Source organism: Rhincodon typus, chromosome 3 (assembly GCF_021869965.1).
Source record: "Rhincodon typus isolate 14 chromosome 3, sRhiTyp1.1, whole genome shotgun sequence".
In the NCBI taxonomy this organism is placed as follows: domain Eukaryota; kingdom Metazoa; phylum Chordata; class Chondrichthyes; order Orectolobiformes; family Rhincodontidae; genus Rhincodon; species Rhincodon typus.
The window spans coordinates 113,100,419-113,122,801 of record NC_063334.1 but is presented as its reverse complement, the minus strand read 5'-3'; the positions used below and the strand labels follow the sequence as shown (position 1 = coordinate 113,122,801).

General features: G+C 44.1%; 2 protein-coding genes across 3 annotated transcripts in view; both read right to left on the bottom strand.

The window, feature by feature from the left end:
* spata4 (spermatogenesis associated 4) overlaps window positions 1-445 on the bottom strand; it is a 49,658-nt gene extending 49,213 nt beyond the window's left edge. Inside the window, exon 1 of one of the 2 annotated variants that reach the window (XM_048595222.1) lies at window positions 145-445. In XM_048595222.1, the coding sequence (XP_048451179.1) occupies window positions 145-431 (287 nt within the window). In that variant the 5' untranslated portion in view covers window positions 432-445. The remainder of the gene's footprint in view (window positions 1-144) is intronic. The other variant, XM_048595223.1, reaches the window with a different exon arrangement.
* A 12,612-nt stretch (window positions 446-13,057) lies between these two features.
* The window catches only part of asb5b (ankyrin repeat and SOCS box containing 5b), a 32,743-nt gene continuing 23,417 nt past the window's right edge, over window positions 13,058-22,383 (bottom strand). Inside the window, exons 4-7 of the mRNA XM_048595224.1 lie at window positions 21,524-21,674; window positions 20,229-20,363; window positions 17,092-17,283; window positions 13,058-14,007 (exon numbers count right to left, since the gene is read on the bottom strand). Coding sequence (XP_048451181.1) covers window positions 13,880-14,007; window positions 17,092-17,283; window positions 20,229-20,363; window positions 21,524-21,674 — 606 coding nt within the window. The 3' untranslated portion in view covers window positions 13,058-13,879. The remainder of the gene's footprint in view (window positions 14,008-17,091; window positions 17,284-20,228; window positions 20,364-21,523; window positions 21,675-22,383) is intronic.

Genomic DNA, 22,383 nt, shown 5'->3' with positions numbered 1-22,383 from the left:
CTCGCCACCCCCACTCGCTCTGACTCTCCCCTTCTCACTGCACTTCCCACTTCCCACTTCCCCCTTCCCCCTTCCCCCTTCCCTCGCAACCTGCCCCCCCCTCACTCCCCCTGACCCCAATGCCCTCCCTGGCCCCACACTCACTTCCTCACGTGTTTGAACGGGAACTTCAGGTCAAGGCTCTGCAGCCACTTGATGACCTCCCGGGCGAGTCCGGCTCGGACCTGCACCGGAGCGAAGGCGGCTCGGGTTTCAGCGGCAGACTGGGGCACCGGGGCGCGGGAGGGGGGCCCTCCTCCAGGCTGGGGGATCCAGCACTGGGAGGTTCCGGGGCTCAGCTGGGGGAGAGAGATCATCCCGAGGCCTGAGCCGGAGGCCGCTTTGCCTGTCTCCATGGCGACTGGGCGGAAGGCGGAGCCCAGTGTCTCCATGGCGACTGGGCGGAAGGCGGAGCCCAGTGTCTCCATGGCGACCGAGCGGGGCGCATAGCCAATGTGTCTCCGTGGCGACGGGGCTGAGGGCGGGGCGTGGAAATACACGGCGTGCTGATGGGCGTGACCTAGGGGTTAAGAGGCGGGGCAAGGTGTCCCCATAGCGACCAGGGGGCGGAGCCCAGTGTCCCCATGGCGACTGTAGCTCCCTCCCTTTTATCTTCAAAGCGTTCTACCTCTCTGACGTCACGCGTTTGATTGACATGCATGTTGGAGGAATGGGAGGAGTCACGAACAGGCCATTCAGGCCCTGGTCCACACTAGCTCTTCAATGGAGCATCATTATCTTGTAGCAATCTCCTAATGTCTCCCCATATCCCTGCACACCATTACCATCCTATAGTGATTGGAACCAAGTGGCCCCGGTTAACTACGAGGTTCTTGATTGGGCCTGGGCCAATCAGGAAAGTCTTGGATCACCAATATAACCAGAGGTAGTAGGAACTGTGGATGCTGGTGTCTGAGATAACAAGGTGTGGAGCTGGATGAACACAGCAGGCCAAGCAGCATCAGAGGAGCAGGAAAGCGGCATTTCTGAAGAAGGGTCCAGACCGGAAATGTCAGCTTTCCTGCTCCTCTGACGCTGCCTGGCCTACTGTGTTCATCCAGCCCTACACCGTGTTATCGCCAATATAACCAGTCGTGCCTGGCGGTGGTGTGTTAATAAAATATAATCAAGAGATGACACAGGTTCTGGGAAAATAAACATGACTGTGGTTTGGCAGTCATGTCTGGAAAGGGAAATCGTATATATGTAAACAAGAGAAAAATAAACAGAAAAAGTATAACCAAGAGATTAGAATCTCTTCAGTGAAGAATGACTCCGAGCTGGCTGGGCCAGAGCCAGAATGCTAGTAAAAAAGGGTGACTGGGTGATGGAACTCCAGCCTCCAAGCAGCTATTTCATATCCAAATAATCATCCAATGCCCTCTTGAATGCTTAAACCTGCACCCACCAGACTTTCAGATAGTGTATTTCATACCAGCCACCTTGTGGACAAATTTTATTTTAATCACATCACCGTTGCTTCATTTGCACATCCCTTTGATTTTACGTCCTCTCTATCCTGTTCCTGTTACAAGTGGAAACGGCTTCTGCCTACCTGCTATACCCATTCCACACATGATTTTGTAAACCTCATTCAAAACGCCATCTCTCTCAGGATCATAGTTCCAATTTCTTTGGTCTATCCTTGTCATTGAAGTTTCTCACTCCTGGAACCATTCTTGTAAATCACTTCTGCACTCTCTCCAATATGTTCACGTTTTTCTACAATGTGTTGCCCACAACTGTAGACTATACTCCAGCTGAGGGCTAACAAATATCCCATACAAAATCGACATCATCTCCTTTTACTCTTGTACTCTTCACCCCTGTTAATAAGACTGAGGGCACTGTATGCTTAATTACTTCTCTCTCCATTTGTTCTATCACATTCAATGACCTGTGCCTATATTCACCCAAGGCCCTCTTTAGAATTGTACTCCTATTGTGTATTGTCTTTCAATGTTCTTCTAACCAAATTGCATCACCTCATTCATGTCTGCATTGAACCTCACTTGTGCATTTTTTTCACATTCTATACGGCCTTCAGCATGGCACCTTCTGGGACATCTCATGGCAAGACAAGGTCACAGATACAATGGAGCCCTCCCAAAGGCAAAGCTCGCGAACGTATGGACTCTCATCACTCAGAGCTACTCACTGGTTCAGGCAGGTCATAACATGGAAGCCAAATGCATAGAAGGATTTTCTGTTTGTTGAGGTGAAGCCAGACGAACAGCTTCTATGCTCATTTTTGACATCGCTTCAAGGCTGCCTGCAACATGCAACAAAGATTCTAAGCATGGATTGTTCACCCATGAGACACAATGTACGACAGAGGAATTTTGACAACACCTTACGTGGGCCAGCTTTGGCTGCTATGACAATCACTGGATTCATGACACAAAAATTGGTGACGCTGTGGTAAATAGCAAGGATAAAATCCTTAGACTATAGGACAATTTGGACAAGCTGATCAATTAGGTCTAACAAGGCAAAGAAGTCCACATTGCATGGTCAGATATGAGGAAGCATGGACAATCAGTGAGACCTTGGAGTGCATATCCATAGATCATTGAAGGCAACAGGACAGTGTAGTTATATCTGGATTACTCCTGATGCCACAAGCTAGTGACAGTAGGAATAGGGGGATAGAGCAGATGAATGTGTGGCCGAGGAGTTGGTGCAGGAGAGCAGGATTCACATTTTTGGATCATTGGAATCTCTTTGGGGTTATAAGTGACCTGTATAAGAAGAGCAGATTACAACTGAATTGGAAGGGGACTCATATACAGGCAGGGAGATTTGCTAGAGTTGCTCAGGAGGATTTAAACTAGTAATGAGGGTGGGGGGAAGGGTGAGTGAGGTGGGACCCAGGGAGATAGTGAGAAAAGAGATCAGTCTGAGACTGGTGCAGTTGGGAAAAGGAGCAAGTCAAACATTCAAGGCAGGCAGGACCAAAGCAGAGAACGAGGTAGGACTGATAATTACAATGCATTTATTTCACTGCAAGATGCCTAACAGGTAAGGCAGGTGAACTCAGGGCATGGTTGGGAACATGGAACTGGGATATCCTAGCGATTACAGAGATGTGGCTCAGGGGCAGACAGGTCTGGCAGCTTAATGTTCCAAGGTAAAGATGCAATAGGAAGGATAGAATGCGGGGCAGGAGAGGATGGGGAGTGGCATTTTTGATTAAGGATAACATTAGGGGGCGGCACGGTGGTTCAGTGGTTAACACTGCTGCCTCACAGCACCAGGGACCTGGTTCGATTCCCCCTCGGGCGACTGTCTGTGTGGAGTTTGCACATTCTCCCCATGTCTGCGTGGGTTTCCTCCGGGTGCTCCAGTTTCCTCCCACAGTCAAAAGATGTGCAAGGTAGGTGGATTGGCCATGCTAAATTGCCCATAGTGTGTTCAGGGATGTGTAGATTAGGTGGGTTATAGAGGAATGGGTCTGGGTGGGATGCTCTGTGGGTCGGTATGGACTTGTTGGGCCGAAGGGCCTGTTTATTATACACTGTAGGGATTCTGTGATTCTATGATTACAGCTGTAGTTAGGGAGGATGATCCAGGGAAGCTATTTGGGTGGAACTGAGAAATAAGAAAGGGATGGCCACTTCATTGGGATTGTACTATAGACACCCCAATAGTCAGCAGGAAATTAAGAATCAAATGTACAAAGAGATCTCAGTTATCTGTAAGAATTATAGGGTGGTTATTGTCGGGGATTTTAACTTTCCAAATACAGACCAGGACTACCATAGCGTTAAGGACTTAAATGGTGAGGAATTTGTTAAGAGCATACAAGAAAATTTTCTGATTCAGTATGTGGATGTACCTACTAGAGAAAGAGAAAAATTTGATCTGCTCGTGGGAAATAAAGCAAGACAGGTAATTGTGGTGTCGTTGGGGGAACACTTTGGGGCCAGTGACCATAAGTCTATTAATTTTAACATAGTGATGGAAGAGGATAGACTGGATCTAAAAGTTAAAGTTCTAAATTGGAGGAAGGCCAATTTTGATGGTATTAGGCAAGAACTTTCAAAAGTTGACTGGGGGCAGATATTTGCAGATAATGGGACAGCTGGAAAATGGGAAACCTTCAAAAATGAGATAATGAGAGCCCAGAGACAGTATGTTTCTGTTAGGGTGAAGGGCAAGGCTGGTAGGTGTAGGGAATACTGGATGACTAGAGAAATTGAGGTTTTGGTTAAGGAAAAAAAGGAAGCATATGTCAAGTATATACAGCAGGGATCAAGTGAAACCCTATAAAAGGCAGTAGAAGTTTACTTAAGAGGAAAATCAGGAGAGCAAAAAAAGGGCATGAAATAGTTTTAGTATAAAGGGTGAAGGAGAATCCAAAACGATTCTACAAACACAATAAGGACAAAAAAGTAACTAAGGAAAGACTAGAACCCCTTATAGGTCAGCAAAGTCACCTCGAATGGAACTGCGGGAGATGGGAGAGATACTGTATGAGTATTTTGCATCAGTGTTTACTGTGAAGAAGGACATGGAAGATAGAGAACTTGGGGAAATAAATCGTGACATCTTGAAAAATGTCCATATTACAGAGGAGGTGGTGCTGGACATCTTCAAATGTATGAAGATGGATATATCCCCTGGACCTGATGAGGTGTACCCATGGTAGTATCCATGTCTTGCAAGACATGTCAGATCGTCGACAGGATACTACCATCACACATGGGAACACCACCCACCATATGCACAGCAGATACACAAGTGACTTGGTCAATGTTGCCTATTTCATACGCTGCAGGCAAGGATGCCCCGAGGCATGGTATATGGTGAAACCATGCAGACGCTACAACAATGGATGAATGGACACCGCCCAACAATCGCCAGACAGGGATGTTCCCTCCCAGTGGGGGAACGCTTCAGCGGTCAAGGACATTCGGCCTCAGATCTTTGGATAAATGTCCTCCAAGGTGGACTTTGGGATACACGACAGCGCAGAGTCACCAAGCAGAGGCTGATAGTCAAGTTCGGCACCCATGAGGACGGCCTCAACTGGGATCTTGGGTTCATGTCACACTGCAGGTGACCCCACCACACTATACACTCTCACACACACACTCGCACACACAAACATGTACTCTGTGACACAGACACACTCACACATACACACTCACAGAGAACCTCTTTCATACACACACTCACAATCATGCCCATACACATTGACACACTCTCTCCTTCTCAAGTATACACACACACAGTCTCACATACACAGTCTCTCTCTCACACCCTCTCTCTCTCTTTCTCTCACATACACGCATTCTCTCTCTCCCCTTCTCTTTCGCACAAACACGCTCACACTCATACACACACACACTCACACGCATGAGTGCACACACACTCATGCACACGTGCAAACACACACACACACACACACACACACACACGTAAATCTATGGGGTGAATTTGCATTTGCAGATTATTAATTGCAGATACATTCTATTTTGGTCAAAAAGCACAGAATTTGTAGAGAATGTGGCATTTTATAAATTCTTACTTTGGAAATAAAACCAGTCTGACTCCAAGATAAATCACATACAGATTCTCAACAAGGCCTCACACCTAAATTGCATTGTCTGGCCTGAGATGTCACCTCTGGTATACTGATAAAACCTTTAATTATCACAGGGCAGTGACTTGAAAGAAGTTTTGGGATTTGCATATTAATCAATCAAAACCTGCATCTCCTTTCTAACTGATTAAAGATTTAACGGCCGTCTTAGGTTTGTTCAATACATTTGCATCAGTTCTATGATCCTTTGATCTTTTGGTTATAAATTCTGCGTCAGATGCCACTTCTCTCATTGACACCTGGAGAAGGGGCGAGACTCTGAAAGCTTGTGTTTTCAAACAAACATGTTGGACTATAATCTGGTGTTGCGTGATTTTTGACTTGTCCACCCCAGTCCAACACCGACACTTCCACATCTCGTTCAGCAGGCAGCTTTTGTGCAATCTTAGTTCTCTGCTAAAGTTCTAAGTGGTTCCTTCTTATGAACCCTGTGCACCATCCAGCACTGGCCTTAAAAATTCAAAATTCCATCCTTCTTTGATTTGTTTCGTGCATGGATTCAGATGGCTTCATGACTAACACATTTTCCATTTTGATGATTTTCAAGTGCTCACTCAGCAACTTTTTTCTCCCATTGTGGCCACATTTTAGGTTTATGGTACAATCATAAAGTTGTACCACTAGAAGTGCCGAGTGGTTGATCCATTTTGGCCTCCACCAGCATTTCAGATACCAGCCATCAGCCAATTTGATTCGCTCCACATGATATCAAGAAACGATTGGAGGCGGTAGATACTGGAAAGGCTACAGGCCCTGACAACATTCTGGCAATAGTCCTCAAGACTTGTACTCCAGCACTTGCTGCTCCTTTAGCCAAGCTGTTCCAGTACAGTTACAACACTAGTATCTACTCAACAATGTGGAAAATTGCCCAAGTATGTTCTGTATGTAAAAAGCAGGACAAATCCAACCTGGCCAATTGCCGCCTCATCAGTCTACTCTCGATCATCAGTAAAGTGATGGAAGGTGTCATCAACAGAGCTATCAAGCAGCACCTGTTCAGCAATAACCTGCTCAGTGATGCCCAGTTCGGGTTCTGCCAGGGCCACTCAGCTCCAGACTTCATTACAGCCTTGATTCAAACATGGACAAAAGAACTGAATTCCAGAGGTGAGGTGAGAGTGATGGCCATTCGAAATTGTCAAGGGGTAGTTGCTAGATTGTCTCTCATTGGTGATGGTCATAGCCTGGCATTTGAGTGGGCAAATGTTTCCTGCCACTTGTCAGCCCAAGCCTGGATATTATCCAGATCTTGTTGCATTTGAACATTGACTGCTTCAGTGTCTGAGCACATCAAGGAGACCAAACAAAACTGGAATCAATGGGTATCGGAGGCAATATCTCTGGTGATTAGCGTTATACCTGACACATAGGAAGATGGAACTAAGACAAAGTTGCTGGAAAAGCTCAGCAAGCCTGGCAGCATCTGTGAAGAAAAAAATCAGTGTTAACGTTTTTACATAGGAAGATGGTCATGGTTGTTGGAGGTCAGTCATCTCAGCTTCAAGCATCTCTGCAGGAGTTCCTCAGGGTAGTGTCCTGGGCCCAACCACCTTCAGCTGCTTCATCAATGATTTTCCCTCCATCGTAAGGTCAGAAGTGGGGACAGAAGTGCTCAGACACTGAAGCAGTCGATGTTCAAATGCAACAAGATCTGGATAATATCCAGGCTTGGGCTGACAAGTGGCAGGAAGCATTTGCCCACTCAAATGCCAGGCTATGACCATCACCAATGAGAGACAACCTAGCAACTGCCCCTTGACAGTCAATGTTGTTGCCATCACTGAATTCTCCACTATCAACATCCTGGACGTTATCATTGATCAGGAACTCAACTGGACTCACCACATTAACACAGAGGCTACAAGAGCAGGCCAGAGGCTAGGAATACTATAGTGAGTAACTCACCTCCTGACTCCTCAAAGCCTGTCCACGATCTACAAAGCACAAGTCAGGAGTGTGATGGAATACTGCCCACTTGCCTGGATGAGTGCAGCCCCAACAACACTCTAGGAACTTGACACCATCCAGGACAAAGCAGCCCGCTTGATTGACCCTAAATTCACAAACATTCACTCCCTCCACCACTGACGCTCAGTAGCAGCAGTGTGTAATATCTACAAGAGGCACTGCAGAAATTCACGAAAGATCCTCAGACAATATCTTCCAAACCCACAACCACTGGGCCGGTGAGGGGGCAGCAGTGGGTGGTGAGAGTGGGGCCGTGAGGGGGCAGTGGGCGGTGAGAGCGGGGCCAGTGAGGGGGCAGCGGGCGGTGAGAGTGGGGCCAGTGAGGGGGCAGCAGTGGGCGGTGAGAGCGGGGCCGGTGAGGGGGCAGTTGGCGGTGAGAATGGGACTGGTGAGGGTCGGTGTGCGGTGATAGTGGGGCCAGTGAGAGGGGGCAGTGGGCGGTGAGAGCGGGGCCAGTGAGGGGGCAGCAGTGGGCGGTGAGAGCGGGGCCAGTGAGGAGGCAGCAGTGGGCAATGAGAGTGGTCCTTTTGCATGATGGCGGAGGTGGTAGCCTCCTGGGGATCCTAGCGATCGAGCGGCGCCCGCATTACTATGGAGATGGGACTTGGGACTTTTTTTTCTTTCTTAACTTTTGGCTCTGTTAAATCTTTTAATTTTCGCTTTTGTAACCAAGTTGGTGCCAGCGAATGGAGACTTTGTGCACTTTTCACTGTATTTATATATTCCTATACTTCGTACATGTGACATATAAATCTAAATCTAAATCTAAGAAAAAAATTCATAACTCTCTGAGAAGAAATTTCTCCTCATCCCCACCTTAAATGGGCTACCCAATATTTTGAGATTTTGCCCCCTGGCCCTCACCACTTCTGGAGGGGAATGGATGGAGGAGAATATGAGTGATGGATTAATTAAGCCTGCTCAGGAAGAATGGGGGTGGCTTCATTGCATTCTCTGTTTCTCATTTTGACCTGTCCCAAGGTCTGTCCGCCTCCCTACCCTGGAATCCCGCCCTCCCTGACCTTTCCCATCCCACTTCTCTGGTTTTGCCAGGACTGGTGCCTCTATTTGTAAACGTCAAAAAAAGAATTGCATCAGCTACATCTTTTAATTTTTTTTTAATTCAAATGCATTGTGCCAAAACAATAATACATGAGTCACTTTAAGCAATAAATGCACATGAACTTGATGCATAGATTTAGGAATTGATAACCTAAAAAATGAAAGCCTTTTCACAGGATGGGTTGTTCACAGTAGATGCCTGATAGCTTTAAGCCTATATTAAAATAATCCAGCCTTAATATATTACATTTCTTTTACATTTATGTTTATTACTGTTTAAATTAATGATTTTCAGTATTTGTTCATGTACTACACATTTGTGCGTCAGTACCAAGAGGCACATTTTGTCAGTCCTGATACTCTTAAATTCTGATGATAACTGGGGAGTTTTCTCAGTCCTGATGCTTTGGGACACTCTGAGGTATCAGAAATTTAATGGGCACTTTTGCATGCATGGTCTTCAGCCTACCCAGTGCTTGCTGCACCTATGTGATTCTGTGCAGACCTGGAATAACCTCCCTTGGGGAACGCGTGAGTTTGGGTTGGACAGGAGATTTTTGCATCAGACAAGCAAAGCACAGAAGCTACGTGAAGGAGAGAAGAAAGCATCAATGAGGCTTGAGGCCTAGTTTCCTCCTGGGCCCTTGAAGACAGGAGTCCAAAGTATTTTTTAAGTTTTGAACCTGCCTCACCTCTTTGACTCGATTTGAGGAACTAAGGGATCGGATAGTAAAGTCTGAAAAGGGAACAGACTTGTCTTTCACTTTTCAACACTCCATCTGCACATGGCCCTCCACTATAGGTCACTGAAGGTAGTGGATCTTCTACTGACTCCTGTTTTTGGACAGTAGCCTGTAGGCCCCAAAGTCACTGTTCCTGTTGGATTTCTTTTTCTCTTTCTGGGTGCAAGGCCCTAGCACGGAGGAGGGGACTACATGCCTATTACTCTGTAGGCCTTGGTGAATGACATGAACAGGCTTGAGCTGAGGTTTATGGCACACACAAGGTTATATAGTGAGTGTGTTCCTTGTGACCCAGGGAGCTGAAAAACTAACAGCATCTCTATCGGCTCAGCTGTAGCAATAAACAAGAGTGCTCTTCATAACTGCAGGATTTCCCAAAGCATTTTACACCCAGTTAAACACTTACTTGAGGAGCAGCTCCTGTTGTAATTCAGGAAGTGAGCAGCTAATTAGCAAGGCTGCACAACTGTAATGTGATAATGACCAAATAAAGTATTTTATAGTTGATGATAGTTGAGGGATAAATATTGGCTGGGCCACCAGTGGTAATTCCCGTGCTCTTCTTTGAAATAATGCCATGGCCTCTTTCGTATCCAGCTAAAAGGCAGAAAGGACTTGGTATTTCATGGGAAAGACAGTACATTCAACAATCCAACACCCCTGCAGTGCTGCAGAGAAATGTCATTCTCATTTTATACTCTCAAGTTCCTGGAGTAGGAACTAAATTCACATTCAATGTGGTCAATATCAAGTGACCGATAGGTATCATACAGATTACAGAGGAAAGTTATTCTTTGTGCTATCAAGTGAAGGGAAGCCACAATAATTTGGACGATATATCCCTGGTGCAAAGAAGGATCAATTACTTCATATTAACTCTTGAAATATTCAGCAGTTCAGGCAACGGTTGGGGAGGCAGAAGAAAACCTGCAGATATTTGTTACCTAAGAGCCTTTCTTAGAGCTGAAACTTATTATAGATGAACATCATTTGAAAAGGAGCCTAGCAAGAGGAAAAGGGGAAGGGAATCAAAGGTAAAGGAGGATAGAGTGGCACCTTACTCTGGCAAGGTAGAGAAGGGCATTGACCATCTTCCTACAGTGCTGGACCTTCCTCCATGCTGAGATTGCTCTAATCCAGGTGGCAGCCTCAGACCAGGCTGGCACAGTCTGGTGCCATGGCCTCTGCTAGTAGTTTTCGGACAAGAGGAAGTCCCACCTGTGCACCAACCCACCTAAAAGGACATCTAGGGCTTTGCCCATGAAACGAGGCACTGACTTCTCCATCCCTGCTATGTTCTGGGCCAGTATCAGGAACCTTGAAAGGCCAGCTCTGGACTGACGGTGTTTGTCCAGGTGAAAACATAGGCTTTTATAGATGGCACTGGCAGAAGGGATGCTGGTGAACTCTGGGATACTAAGCAGTGAATGTTTCCGGGAAAAGCCCATGACAAAGTGGAGGCAAAACCAAACTTGAGAGACACCAGGTGGGGCAGGGTAGGTCATCAATGAGGCAGGTTTGGTAAAGTAGGATGAGAAAACCCTCGCAGTGAGAAACCTCCAAACATTTCAATGCAACTCAGCCTTAACCAGAAAAAAAAAGCATGAATTTCTTTTAGGTCTCCATTATTGTTTTATCCTCAACAGTCAGGTCATTTGGTTTAAAAAGTTGCCTAAAAATATTTTCAGTAAATGAGATAAAAAGAGGCAACCTGTTTATGTATAAAAAGTAAAGTCATCATAGTCCTACTAGACCAGAAGTCTGCTCTTTCATTAGAGAGACAGAAAGAGAGAGAGAGAGACGACTGGTGATGGTTTAACTTGAGGGTTTCTGTGCCTCAGGTAAAAGTAGAGGTTGAGAAGGACAGTGGCCTCAGTAGGAATTGAACCTACATCACTCACTAGCCATCCAGCCAACTGAGTTGCATCATAAATCCTGGAATATAGTTTCACACTTCTAATGTGTTTCACAAATTAAGTGAAGGCACAAAATGGATTAAGGTGAATGTGGATTAAAAGAGGTAAAATGATGCTTCACAGAGAATAAAAATAGCAGAAACTCAGTCATTTCAGAACATTTTGTCTATTACTATCTAACCGACAAGCCAGTAATATTCGGCAATACAAAGGACCTGAGAAATATAAAGCGCATTTTTAAAATATAGGAGATGTACTGGTACTTTCAGTGTTTTGATGATTGTGATTTAATGTAGTTTTAATCTTATGTCAAGGCAATACTGCTGTAGCAGTACAGTTGTCACATGACAGATAATTTTAACCTAACATGCAGACCAGTGATTGGGTGGAACATTCATTGGGTTAAATTGGTTCTAAATCTTTCAACAGTGACAATCGCTCGGGTTTGTGCATGCCCATTAGAGATGGCAAAATAGCTGTGTTGGGATAGGTGGTTCAAAGTGAGGAAGCTCAGAACTGAAGTTACATTGTGAAGGAAATGGGCTGGTATTAAACTGTGCCCCAAGAGAATAAGGCACGGCATGAGGAATGACCAAAACCAAAATAGAGAGAAGTGCAGGACAAACTCAGCAGGTCTGGCTGCATGTGTGGTGAGAGCAAGAGCAAGCCCAATATGAGTCTTCTTCAGAACTCTGAAGAGCAGCCATTTTGATTTTGAAACATTAACTTTGCTTCTATCCCCACTGATGCTTGCCAGACCTGCTGAGATTTTCCACCACCTTCCATTTTTATTTCACAATTTTAACACTTGCGGTCATTTTGCTTTCATTTAGTAAGGAGTTACTCAACTTGGGAAGAAACTAATGTATTTTTTTTTAACCAGCAACCATCTTGAATCAGGCTTCCAAAATGAGCTTACCAAAGTCAGACATTTCACAGGTAAGGCCACGAGGAAGGGCATGACTGGCTGGGAGTGAAAAACAATCGTGATCGTAGACTGATAACAGCCCACAGCAATTCCACGGAGCTGGGAGGGCCGGTCTTGCTTCTGTTGGGTCCACATTAAGGTAAGTGAAAAGAGAACAAGTATAATTTTATGGACCACCTGTTTGACCTTGAATGGACCTTAAGGCAACAGTTGTAGGGCGCATCAAATCTATACTGAATCCTTCTGCAGTTTTTGACATATTTAGCACTGGCACCACAAAACATGGTCCTTGAAAAGCATACTTGAGAGGACTAACGGTTGAATGAGATGAAATATAAAATTGCTGAAAGTGCTGGAGAAATTCAACAGGTCGGGGAGCATCTGTGAAGACAGAAATAATGTTAATGTTTCAAGTTGAATATGATACTCTTTCAGAAAGGAAAGGGGGTGATGGTTTTTATGCTGCTAGAAGAAGGGGCAGTGGAGAAAGTAGAACAGCTGGTAAGCGTGCCCTGGAGCAAAAAGCAAGGGGAGTGCCAGTGGAAGCAGAGAAAAGATATAGATGAAGAGTAAGTGTTAGTGGTGATAGCTGATAGCCAAAAATAGGTCAAGGGTGGCACAATGGCTCAGTGGTTAGCACTGCTGCCTCACAACACTAGGGGCCCGATTCCAGCCTCGAGCAACTGTCCGTGTGGAGTTTGCACATTCTCCTGTGCCTGTGTGGGTTTCCTCCAGGTGCTCTGGTTTCCTCCTACAGTCCAAAGGTGTGCAGGTTAGGTGGATTGGCCGTGCTAAATTGTCGATAGTGTCCAGGGATGTGCAGGTTATGTTGATTAACCATGGGAAATGCAGGGTCACAGGGATAAAGTTGGGGGGTTGGGTCTAGGCGGGCTTCTCTTTGAATGGTCAGTGTGGACTCAATGGGCTGAATGGCCTGCTTCCACTCTTTAGGGGTTCTTCAATTCTATCTGCTGAGAGCAAACCCATACAAACAAGACACTGGGAATGATGGTATTGGGTAGGAGGTCTAATCAAAGTAGAAGAAAGAATTCATAGTGAATAAATACATTCCATTCAATTCCAAAGAAGACTCACATTGAACTCAGACATTAACTCTGTTTCTGTCTCCACAGCTGCATTCAGACCTGCTGAGTACTTTCTGTTTGTGTTCCAGATCTCCAGAAAAGGCAGCACATTGACTTTACTTGCACTGGGTAGCTATCCAAGCACTTATAAGTCTCCAGCAGGGTAAAACTCATGTCCAGGGGGTCATGCCCAGGAATTGATGCTGCCTCTCACACCTAACTTGAATTTTGCACCAAAGCAACAGGCAAGATTGGGAAGAATTCCTCTCCCACTGCTTACAGGGAAGGAAGGGAAAAAATCAGTGATCTCACTGTGGACTGACGCTGATCCAGTTCGTTTCATGGTACAGTACTACATTCTTAGCTGCCCAGACAAAGACAAACAGCCTACAAAAACAGGGGTTACAATGGGTTGCCATTGCACTACATTGAAACAGGTTTAAAACATGCTCTATATACAGAAAAGAGCAGAGCCAAGATTTGAAACCAGCTTCCCATACAGACTGTTGGATTCAAAGGGAAGTAGGTTACTTATGCTGCAAGAAGTCCTTCAGTAGTTTGGGTAATTCCAGCTGTGGAATGAACTGTAAGCGGGCTCTTCCGAGACAACCTCGAACACACAGGCGGCACAACTGGCACAGGGAGCTCGGTGTTGCTGCAATTAAAACATCCCAAGGTAAGTAGCTGCCAGAAAATAATGGCATATACATTTGTCATTGCTCATGATCACACTATTGGTATATTGGAACACTGAAACTCCAACAATGTCATTCTAAAATGCATGGGACTTTACTATGGCCATCCCTGATATTCATTAACACTGGAATTCTCTCATTCGATTTCTCTGTCTTTGTCCTCTTGTTTAAAACTCTTCTTAACCCTATCCTGTTGTTCTACTATGTACTTACATCATTCAATATCAAACTTGATTTGACCACACTCCTGTGAATTACCCTCAGATGTTACACTACATTAAAACCAATATTTAAAAGCTGGATCAATTGTTAATTTTAAATCTGTCATTGATAGATTTCATCAAGTTTTATTAACCCAAATGTGTTCGGGTTTAAATTTAAGGATGTTACACTCCATCAAAAGCACTGTTTAAAAGCTGGATCAGTTATTAATTTTAAATCTGTGAATGCTAGATCTAATAGATTTTTACTAACCAAATGTGGTCAGGTAGAAATTAAAGAATGTGGACTTGTGCTGCAGATCAGGCATGATCTCATTGATTGGCAGAACAGGGTTCAGGGCTAAATTGCCTAACCAATATTCTGCACTACTGTAGGAAAACTTTCCTGCTTTTATGTGGCATTCCCTTTGCAATAAATAACAACATTTTATTTGCCTGCCCTAATGACTTGCTACACCTGCAAACTAACTTTATGGGATTTCTGTAACTGGACACTCAGATGGGGTGGCACATTGGTTAACACTGCTGCCTCACAGCACCAGGGACCTGGGTTCAATCCACAGCCTTTGGTGACTGCCTGAGTGGAGTTTGCACATTCTCCCTGTGTCTGTGTGGATTTCCTCTGGGTGCTCTGGTTTCTTCCCAATCCAAAGATGTGCAGGTTAGGTGGATTGGCCATGGGAAATGCAATTGGTGGGTGGGATGCTTGTTGGAGAGTCAGTGTGGACTTGTTGGGTCAAATGGCCTGTTTCCACAGCAGAGGGATTCTATGATGACCTCTCAGTACCACAGAGCCCTGAAATCTCCCTCTATTCAAATAGTCTACTGTTTTTTAATTCTTCCTGCAAAATGGAAACATTCACTTTACAGATGTAATACTCCATATGCCAAATTTTTGCTCACTCACTTCAACTGCCAATATCCCTTTATAGACTCTCTCCCTCCTTTTGACAACTCAGTTTCCTCAGTATCTTGGTTTCAGTGGTAAACTTAGCTACCATATATTCAGTCCCTTCATCCAAGTCACTAATACAGATTGTAAGTAGTTGAGACACCAGCATTGATCCCTGCGATGGTCCATGAGTTACTGCATGGAAAACCAAAAAAAGGACCGATTTATCTCTAGACTCTTCTCCTGATGGCTAACTAATCCTTTATCCATGCTAATATGTTACCCTCCATGCTGTTATCCTGTGAAACAACCTTTGATGAGGCACATTATCAAATACCTTTCAAAATCCAAATATGTGCTCATCTCTATCAACTATGAATGTTCCCTCCTCACAAACTTATTTCAACGCGAGTTTCCTATCATAAAGCCATGTTGGATCTGTTTGATCACATCATTGTTTTCAAAGTATCCTGCTATAAATTACTTAATAACGGATTCTTGAACCTTCCTTGTGACAGATGTTAAGCTGACTGGTCTTCCTGCAGTCTACATCCCTCGCTGCTTGATAGATTTATCTTCCTTTATTCTATGGGAATAGATAAGATAGAGGCAGGGAGGTTGTTTCCACTGGTGGGTGAAAATAGAACACGGGGGCATAGTCTTAAAGTAAGCAGGAGCAGATTTAGGACTGAGTTGAGGAGGAACATCATCACCCAAAGGGTTGTGAATCTGTGGAATTCACTGCCCAATGAAGCCCTTGAGGCTACCTCATTGAATGTTTTTAAGGTAAAGACAAATAAATATTTTGAACAGTAAAGGAATTAAGAGTTATGGTGAGCATGTGGATAAGTGGAGCTGAGTCCATGAAAAGATTAGCTATAATCTTAATGAATGGGAGAGCAGGCTTGATGGGCTAGATGGCCTACTCCTGCTCCTACTTCCTATGTTCTAGGACTTGCCATTTCTAGAGGCCACATGACACTGACGAAAGAGCAGTGCTCTGAAAGCTTGTGATTTCAAATAAACCTGTTGGACTATAACCTGATGTCGTATGTCTTTTGACTTGGTCTACCCCAGTCCAACACCGGCACCTCCACATCATTTCTAGAGGGCAGTTAACAGTTAGCAACATTGCTGTAGCACTGGAGTTATCTATCGTTCGGACCTGATAGAGATGGCAGATTCCCCTGCCTAAAGGAGGCTAGTGAATCAGATGGGTCATAACAAAAATTGATGAGATTTTACATGGTCACCATTACTGTGACTAATTGTACATCTCAGATCCCTGCGGTGGTCCATGAGCTACTGCATGGCCAACCAAAAAACCCAGAGTTATCATTGAATTGAAACTCAGCTGGAAGCCATAGTGGGAAGTGATCCCTTGTCCCCAAAGTTTTAACCTAGGCATAGCTGGGTTACTAGCCTAGCAGCATTACCACAATAGCATCAAGTATGAAGAATAATTGTGGTTGAAAGGTATAACTCATGTCAAGACATTTCACAGCAGAGTGTAGTGAAACAAAAATAAGCTATACCCATCACTTCACCAACATGCTCAGTTTTTTGATTTGGGATAGCTTTTCATTTTGCAAATGGAAGCAAAATCCTAGTGGTACCATAGCTGGATTTTTGATGTTCTGGGGACCCGAGTTTGAATCCTGCCACAGCAGATGAGTGGAATCTGAATTTTGTATAGATCTGGAATTAAGAGTCTAATGAAGACCATTGTCAATTGTTGGAAAAACCTACCTGGTTCAGTAATGTCCTTTAATGAAGGAAACTGCCATCCTTACCTGGTCTGGCCGACATGTGACTCCAGGCCCACAGCAATGTGGTTGACTCCTAATTGCCCTCTAGGCAATTAGGGATGGACAATAGTCTAGCCAGCAATGCCCTCATATCAGCAAAGAATAAAAAGAAAAGCACTTTACCTTCATAATGCAGAAGCAACCTGTCCACTGGACTACTGGTGACAGCGACATCAATAGGCCTCTCTGCTTCAGCATTTCTGGCACTAATGTCTGCTCCAAACTCAAGCAGCATCTTAACAATTTCTGGATTGGACTGACGGGCAGCAGCATGTAAGGGAGTCTCCAAATGTTTGCCTTTCTGGACATTGGCACCTGCAGTACAGATACGAAGCAACACATGACACAAGAATGAATTCACTACTTTCAGGTAAAGTAAAGAAAAAGCAAGTGGATTTATACTTCACTTTTCAAAGCCTAAGGATATCCCAAAGTACTTTGTATCTAATGAAGTACAGGTGTGGTCATTATTATAAAGTACGAAATGGGCAGCCAATTTGCTTACAGCACGCACACACAGACTGCAATGTAATATTGACAAAGCCAACAGAGCCATAGAGGTATACAGCAGGGAAACAGACCCTTTTGCCCAACTAGTCCATGTTGATCAGATTTCTTAAACTGAACTAGTCCCACTTGCCTGCATTTGGCTCATATCCAACTAAAACTTTCCTATCCATACACCTGTCCCAATATATTTTAAATGTTGTAACTGTACCCACCTCTACCGCTTCCTCTGGCAGCTCATTCCATTTACTCACCACCCTCTGTGGGAAGACGTTGCCCCTCAGGCCCCATTAAAATCTTTCCCCTCTCACCTTAAACCTATGCCTGCCACTTTTGGACTCCCCTACCCTGGGAAAAAGACTTTGGCTATTCACCCTCTCCATGGTCTTCATGATTTTAGAAACTGCTATATGGTGACCCCTCAGCCTCCTACACTCCATAGAAAAAGAATCCCAGCCTATCCAGCCTCTCCTTTTGACTCAAGCCTTCCAGTCTCGGTAACATCCTGGTAAATCTTTTTTTCAGCTTTTCCAGTTTAGTAATATGCCAATGTCTTGTACATGACGTGGAGACGCTGGTGTTGGACTGGGGTGGACAAAGTCAGAAGTCAGACAACGCCAGGTTATAGTCCAACAGGTTAATTGAAATCATGAGCTTTCAGAGCACTGCTTCTTCATTAGGTGAAGTCCTGATGAAGGAGCAGTGCTCCAAAAGCTTTTGATTTCAAATAAACCTGTTGGACTATAACCTGAGATAACAAGGTGTAGAGCTGGATGAACACAGCAGGCCAAGCAGCATCAGAGGAGCAGGAAGGCTGATGTTTTGGGTCTAGACCCTAACCTGATATTGTGTGACTTCTGACAATGTTGTGCACATCCCAACTCTCTAATCAACCTGTTCAGAGATGTTATGGCACATCTCTGGAGGAGGTGGGACTTGCATCCAGGCCTCCTGACTCAAGAATAAAGACACTGCCACTGTGTCAGTACACCAGAGGAAATGCTTTGGAAGCCTTCCTTTAACAGCACCTTCTAAATTCATGACTTCTATCATCTAGAAGGACAGGGGCAGCAGATGCTTAAGAACAATATCACTTGCAAGTTTACCTCCAAACCACATACCATCCTGATTTGGAAATATCTTGCCATTCGTTTAGTGGCACTCAGTCAAACTCCTGAAATTCTCTTCCTAACAACACTGTGGGCATACCCATTCACAGCCTATTGCAGCACTTCAAGATGGCACCTTAGAACCATCTGCTCAAATGTATTTGGGTATGGGCAACAAATGGTGGCCCAGCCAGCGATGCCCACATCCCATAGACAATTTTTTTAATGCTGCCCATGAGGGGAAATAGGGCCTTTATTTAAGGTTTTAACTCATTGATCAGACAATGCAGCACTCCTTGAGATTTGTATGCAAGGATCAGCCGAGTTTTTCTGCTCTGGTCTCTATGGTGGAACTTGACAATTATGAGTGGGTCTTGTGCTCACCAGGACTCCCATAAGCACACCAGGGCCTATGGTAAAAATCTTGGAATTTTAAAAAAAAGCGTCTAATGGTGACCATACAGCCATTGCTGATTGTCATTAAAAAAAACACATGGTTCACGAATGCCCTTTAGGGAAGGAAGATATATATCATTCCAGAACCACAGCAATGTGATCGACCTTCAACTCTGTGCAATTAGGGATCTGGGCAATGAATGCTGGCCTTGCTCAGTTACGCCTTCAACCCATTATGAATGAATTTTTAAGAAGTTTACCCTATTCCTGCAACATATTGGATTTCTACATTCTGGAGCACAGAGATCACCACAATAACTTTTGTTTATTATCAAAATGGACAGATAATCTTGCAATGTGAGATCACTTTTTCCAATATGGTCAAGTATAGGCACAGGATATTCCATTCGATCAACTGGTTTCTCAGAGTATAGGTTGTTGGGCACCCTTCCCTATTTGAATAATTAGCTAGCCAAGATATCGGAGAGGCATATTGTGCTATCTTCTGGTTTTGCTCTCAGTCCTGTCTCTGTCTTCTTTATCGTGAGAGGTTGTTGAGCAGAATAACATAAGTTATATTTCAGAGGAAGCTTGCTAAATTCAAAAGGAAAAGACAATCTGGAAGATATTCTGTCAGGATCAAATTAAAATGGATGGGAAGAGACTTGTCCAAAGCATGAATGTGGGCAGGAACCAGTTGCTGTGTCATTGCATGTGATGGAAGAATATATTGTACTCCAAAACTACAAATGGACAGTTAGTTAGCATTGCTAATTATTTGTAACGTCTTTGGGATTGCAATGACATTTCATTTTAAATTGAAACAAATCCTCACTGAGAACAATTGTGGCAAGAGAAGAAGAATGGAATGGTCTAAGCAGGACAGAGCTCAATAAATCAATTAAAATCTTCATTATTTGCGTGTAAGACCTGAATACAATTAATTATTAAACTTCGCCACCATAAGACCAGAAGTCATAGGAGAAGAAGTATGCTACTCAAGCCATTGAATATGTTCTGCTATTCAATGAGATCATGGCTGATCTGATAATCCTCAAGTGTACTTTCCTGCTTTTCCCCACAGCCCTCATTCCCCTTACTGATTAAAAATCTATCCATCTCAACCTTAAATATACTTAATAACCCAGCCTCAACAGCCCACACCGGTAAATAATTTTACAGATTCACGAACATCTCCCCATGATGTAACTAAATCCAAACTGCCATTGTAATTGCAAAGGGTCTCACCTGCATGAAGAAGCTTTTTAATGCAAAACAACTGTTGATGGACACAAGCTACATAAAGGGGTGTTCCCTGATGAGAGATATCCAAGTCAATGTCCACACCCCAGGAGATCAACACTTGCATACATTCGCTGCGACCTAGTTACAAAATCAAAGATTTTGCATTGATAACCATGGTTGAGAAATTAAGAAAAGTGTACATTCTTATGAAACATAAGCAGCTATGTGTCTATCAGATCTCCTCTCCTTCTATCCAGCAAAAACTGTCCCAACTTCTGTCAATCTATCCTCATAGCTGAAGATTCTCATACCTGGAACCATTCTTGCGAATCACTTCGGCGCTTCTCTCCAATGCATTCACATCTTTCCCAGAATGTGGGGATCATAACATTACACAATACGCCAGCTGAGGTTGACCATTAGAGAGACTATCTGTGTGTTTTCATAAAGTTAAATGAAATGTAATAGGCTAAATTAAACTGGCCCCGGGGAGGCAGGCTGGGATCTGGCCAACCCAGTGGAAAACACATGAAGAGTTGATTACACTGATTCCCTAAAATGAGAGTTGTTTTGGTACTTTACTAATGGCAGGGTTAGATGGAGACTGGTTGTTGCTACAAGAAAGTAGGCTGCTGATTTACAACGGAAAGACTTCTATCCTTTTGCTGATCATAGACATGCATTACATATTGCTACATCTGTATATTTATGATTGTGCATAAGTATGACCTGGTTAGCTTAGGTAGTTGTCCAGCTGGCTTGAAATGTAGATGAGTGCCACTATTGTAGGTTCAATTCCTGTACCAGCTGATGTTACCATGAAGGACTCTCCTACTCAACCTATTCCCTCGGCATGAGAGACATGGTGACCCTCAGGTTAAACCACCACCAGTTATCTCTCTCTATGGGATGAGGACAACTTTACCTTTACATGTGTATGCTATATTTCCACAAATGTTTGGATGCTGTTAGGTGAAACATAATGAAAAGTGCGAAAATGCCAAAAGGTGAATGTGTGAAGGGTTGACGGCGTTTTTTCACTCTCCTCTGACCCACTAAATATTTTCCAGGAACAAAAACAAAGTTGCTGGAAAAGCTCAACAGGGTCTGGCAGCACTGGTGAAGGAAAAGACAAAGTTCATGTTTCGGGTCTGGTGACCCTTCCTCATATTTAATATTTCCTCATTTCCAAATATTTCCCAGGTTTTAATGTGCCTAATGTTTCTGATTTCCATCACGCATGCTGTTTTGTATTAGCTTGAAAAGTGAAATGGTCTTGGTTTGGATTAGTAACTGACCTTTGCTTGATGCTTCATGAATGGCTGAAGCGCAACAGTCCTGCCCTTGTAGTTTGGCACCATTCTGCAATACCAGCTCTGCACAACTCGCACTGCCACTGGAACACGCATTGAACAGGGGAGTGATTCCATCAATAGTAGTGGCATTGACCTTTGAACAAATTTGGGACAAAAATATGAGCTAAACGTTACAAAGGATCACAGAATCACAGCATTATTATAGTGCAGGAGGAGGCCATTTGGTCCATCTTGCCTGCTGACTGGCTGTATTATCTAGTTAGGCTCTATCATCTAGTGCCAATCTCCTGCCTTTTCCCCTTATTCTCACGCACCGTATTCTTACTGTCCAAATAAATCATCCAGTACCCTCTTGAATACCTGAATTGAACATTCCCCCAACACATTTCAAGGGAGTGCATTCCATACCCTAACTACTGCTTGTGTGACAATGTTTTTTCTTACATCGTCTTTGCTTCATTGTGTATCGCTTTAGATCTATGTCTTTGTTGTAGGAAGGATGTTGTGAAACTTTAAAGGGTTCAGAAAAGATTTACAAGGATGTTGCCGGGGCTGGAGGGTTTGAGCTATAGGGTGAGGCTGAATAGGTTGGTGCTATATTCCCTGGAGCACGAAGGCTGAGGGGTGACCTTATAGAGGTTTATAAAATCATGAGGGGCATGGACAGGGTAAATAGACAAGGTCTTTTCCATGGTGTGGGGGAATCAAAAACTAGATGGCGTAGGTTTAAGGTGAGAGGGGAAAGATTTAAAAGGGACCTAAGGGGCAACTTTTTCATGCAGAGGGTGTTGCGTGTATGGAACAAGCTGCCAGAGGAAGTAGTGGAGGCTGGTACAATTACA